This window comes from Pipistrellus hanaki, assembly GCF_964339955.1.
Source record: "Pipistrellus hanaki genome assembly, chromosome: 11".
NCBI lineage: Eukaryota > Metazoa > Chordata > Mammalia > Chiroptera > Vespertilionidae > Pipistrellus > Pipistrellus hanaki.
In genome coordinates, this window is record NC_140513.1 from 40,889,869 (window position 1) to 40,892,775 (window position 2,907).

Here is a 2,907-nt window from a genome sequence, read left to right on the forward strand (position 1 = left end):
TAAGATTCCATGTGTAGGGAATTTCTAGAACAGGTAACAGAGCAGACAGAAAGCAGGCCAGGGGTCTCCAGGGGCAGGAGGAGTGCGGAGTGAGTACTGTTGGTGCAGGGTTTCCCTTTGGGAAGATGGAACATCCTGCAACTAGACGGTGGTGATGCTTTCCCAGCATCGTGAGTGTCCTTCAGGCTCAGGAATGACACCATTTAAAATACAAACAATATTTTTTATTTATTTATGGAGTTGAATCCCCCCAAGGGAGAAACAAAGCATAGAATAAGAAAAAAATAGAGAGAGAGAGAGAGAGAAAGACCCTAAAATACTACAAAGAATAAAATTTAAAGATCAATGAGAGGCAGTAGCTCTCGGCCAGCAGCTCTGGAACTGGCCCTGCTGGGGTTTAAGGAGGCAGCTCCTCCTCTGAGGCAGGACCCTGGGCAGGCTCCAGGGAGGGCTCCTCATCCAGGGGGGTTGGGGCCTCAGTCTTGTGTGCAGGTGCCTCCCAGGCCGGCCCCTGCTCCACAGCTGCCACCAGAGATGCTGATGGAGGTGGCTGGACCTCTGGAGGTACCCATGCCTCCAGCTCTTCTTCCGACTCCTCATCAGACGCCTCTGTCTGGACTTCAGGTGTTTCTGCAGGAGCCTCCTCTGCCTCCTGGGTCGGTGCTGGGTTGTGAGAGGAGAAAAGATCACCCACATGCCTGCATTTCCTTGTTCCCCCTTCACCCCCCTCCATTCCCTAGGACAGAACACAGGCCAGAGCCTTCCAGAGAAGCCACAGCCCAGGACCCACCACAGGACGCCCTCCTCGCTGACAGTCCCGCTGGTGGGTGGTCTGAGGCTGGGCTTTGGCCCTGGCCAGTCTCTGGGGGAGCTCCCAGTGTGCCTGGCACTGAGCCCTCCCCATAAGCTCACATGTACCTCCAACCCACCCCCCACCCCCCAATTCTATTCCCACCTTCTCACCCTTAGGCTCTGCCTCTTCCGGCACCAGGTAATCTGGTCCAGTGTAAATACCATGGCCATTTGGCCTCAGGTCGTTAAATGCTGGGAACTCCCTGGAGACCTTGGGCAACTCCAGAAGGGGCTTGAAAATTGGATCCAGGATGGAGCTTAAAACTCTGTTCTGCCTTTGATTCGAGGTTGGAGGCTTCCAGGACCTGGTTGGCTTCTTAGTAGAAGGCAATCTCCAGCTACTTGAGGGCTCTGGTTCTCCAGAACCACAGCTGGCGAAATGCACTTTGGGCCTTTGCTGGCCCTCGGTACTATGACCCAGATGCCCCTCAGAGGTGAAGGCAGGGCCGGGGTCTTCTTCCACTTGCTGATCTCCCTTTAGGACCCGAGTTGAGCTCTGCAATGACAGTGACCAGATACTGGTCCAGAGACCTCAAACCCTGCCTGGCCCTACTTGCTGCTGCTTCTGCCCACTGGACCTTCTGCTCCTGGATTAGGGCCAGCCCTGTGTCTGCACAGACCTCCTCCCAGGGGAAATAAGGGTCACCTCCAGGGCTCAGGATAGACCTCAGGCAGAGGGCGCCACCCACACTCCACATCCACCCAGCCAGCCTTGACCCGGGGTGTGAACATTACTGGTCCACCAGGCCTCTGACCCCTCCTCAGCCTGTTTCTGCTCAGGCCCTTTCTATGTGAACCCCCCTTACACACACACACACACACACACACACACACACACACACACACGGAGGGGACATATGGCTGCTCAGTAGGGGTCAGAAGGGTGGCCTGGCCCCCACACAACCACCCTGGGCCTCCCTGTGTTACCTCTGGCTCCAACTGTGTTAAGGGCAACAGGGATCTGCGTGGAGTCCTGAACCAGTGGCGGCCAATGCGGAACCTGTTCTCATCGCTGCCTCTTTCGAGGCCTTGGCTTTGGGTCTGGGGCACACGCAGGGCAGGCTCCAGGGAGGGCTCCTCATCCAGGGGGTGTGGGGCCTCAGTCTTGTCTGCAGGTGCCTCCCAGGCCGGCCCTGGCTCCACAGCTGCCCCTGGAGAGGCTGATGGAGGTGGCTGGACCCCTGGAGGTGCCCACGCCTCCAACTCTTCATCCGACCCCTCATCAGACGCCTCTGTCTGGACTTCAGGTGTTTCTGCAGGAGCCTCCTCTGCCTCCTGTTCCGGTGCTGGGTTGTGAGAGGAGAAAAGATCACCCACATGCCTGCATTTCCTTGTGCCCCCTTCACCCCCCTCCATTCCCTAGGACAGAATACAGGCCAGAGCCTTCCAGAGAAGACACAGCCCAGGACCCACCACAGGACGCCCTCCTCGCTGACAGTCCAGCAGGTGGGTGGTCTGAGGCTGGGCTTTGGCCCTGGCCAGTCTCTGGGGGTGCTCCCAGTGTGCCTGGCACTGAGCCCTCCCCATAAGCTTGAATGCACCTAGACCATGTCCACCTCCTAGCCCACCCACACCTTCTCCACCTTCTCACCCTTGGGCTCTGCCCCCTGAGGCTGCAGATCCTCTGGCCCGGTGTGATTCACACGGGCCTGGTGCTGCAGGTAGGCATCACACATTGGAAATCTCTTGCGGAATGTGGGCGACTCCAGGAAGGAGTTGCGAAGTGCGATCTGCCTTTGCTGATTGAGCAGCTTCCAGGATGGAGGTCTGCGGAACCTGATGGGCTTCTGGGGAGGACTCCATCTCCGGCCACTAAAGGGCCCTGGTTCCCCAGACCCCGAGCCGTCCATATGCACTTTGGACCTTTGCTGGCCCTCAGTACTATGACCCAGCTGCCCCTCAGTGGTGAAGGCGAGGCCTGGGTCTTCATCAACCTGCTGATGTTCCTCAGTGACTTGGGTTGAGCTCTGCAATGACAGTGACTGGCAGCCATTCAGAGGCCTTAAGCCCTGCCTGGCCCTAGTTGCTGCTGCTTCTGCCCCCTGGACCTTCTGC

General features: G+C 58.0%; 1 protein-coding gene across 1 annotated transcript; it reads right to left on the reverse strand.

Moving 5' to 3' along the window:
* Positions 1-299: 299 nt before the first annotated feature.
* LOC311630295 (uncharacterized protein) lies at positions 300-2,702 on the reverse strand (the record flags this gene model as incomplete). The annotated part of the gene is made up of 4 exons (XM_084899155.1): positions 300-663; positions 964-1,348; positions 1,780-2,138; positions 2,444-2,702. 4 exons carry the CDS (start codon positions 2,700-2,702, stop codon positions 398-400), a joined length of 1,269 nt encoding a protein of 422 aa, XP_084755281.1. The 3' UTR covers positions 300-397.
* Positions 2,703-2,907: the final 205 nt, after the last annotated feature.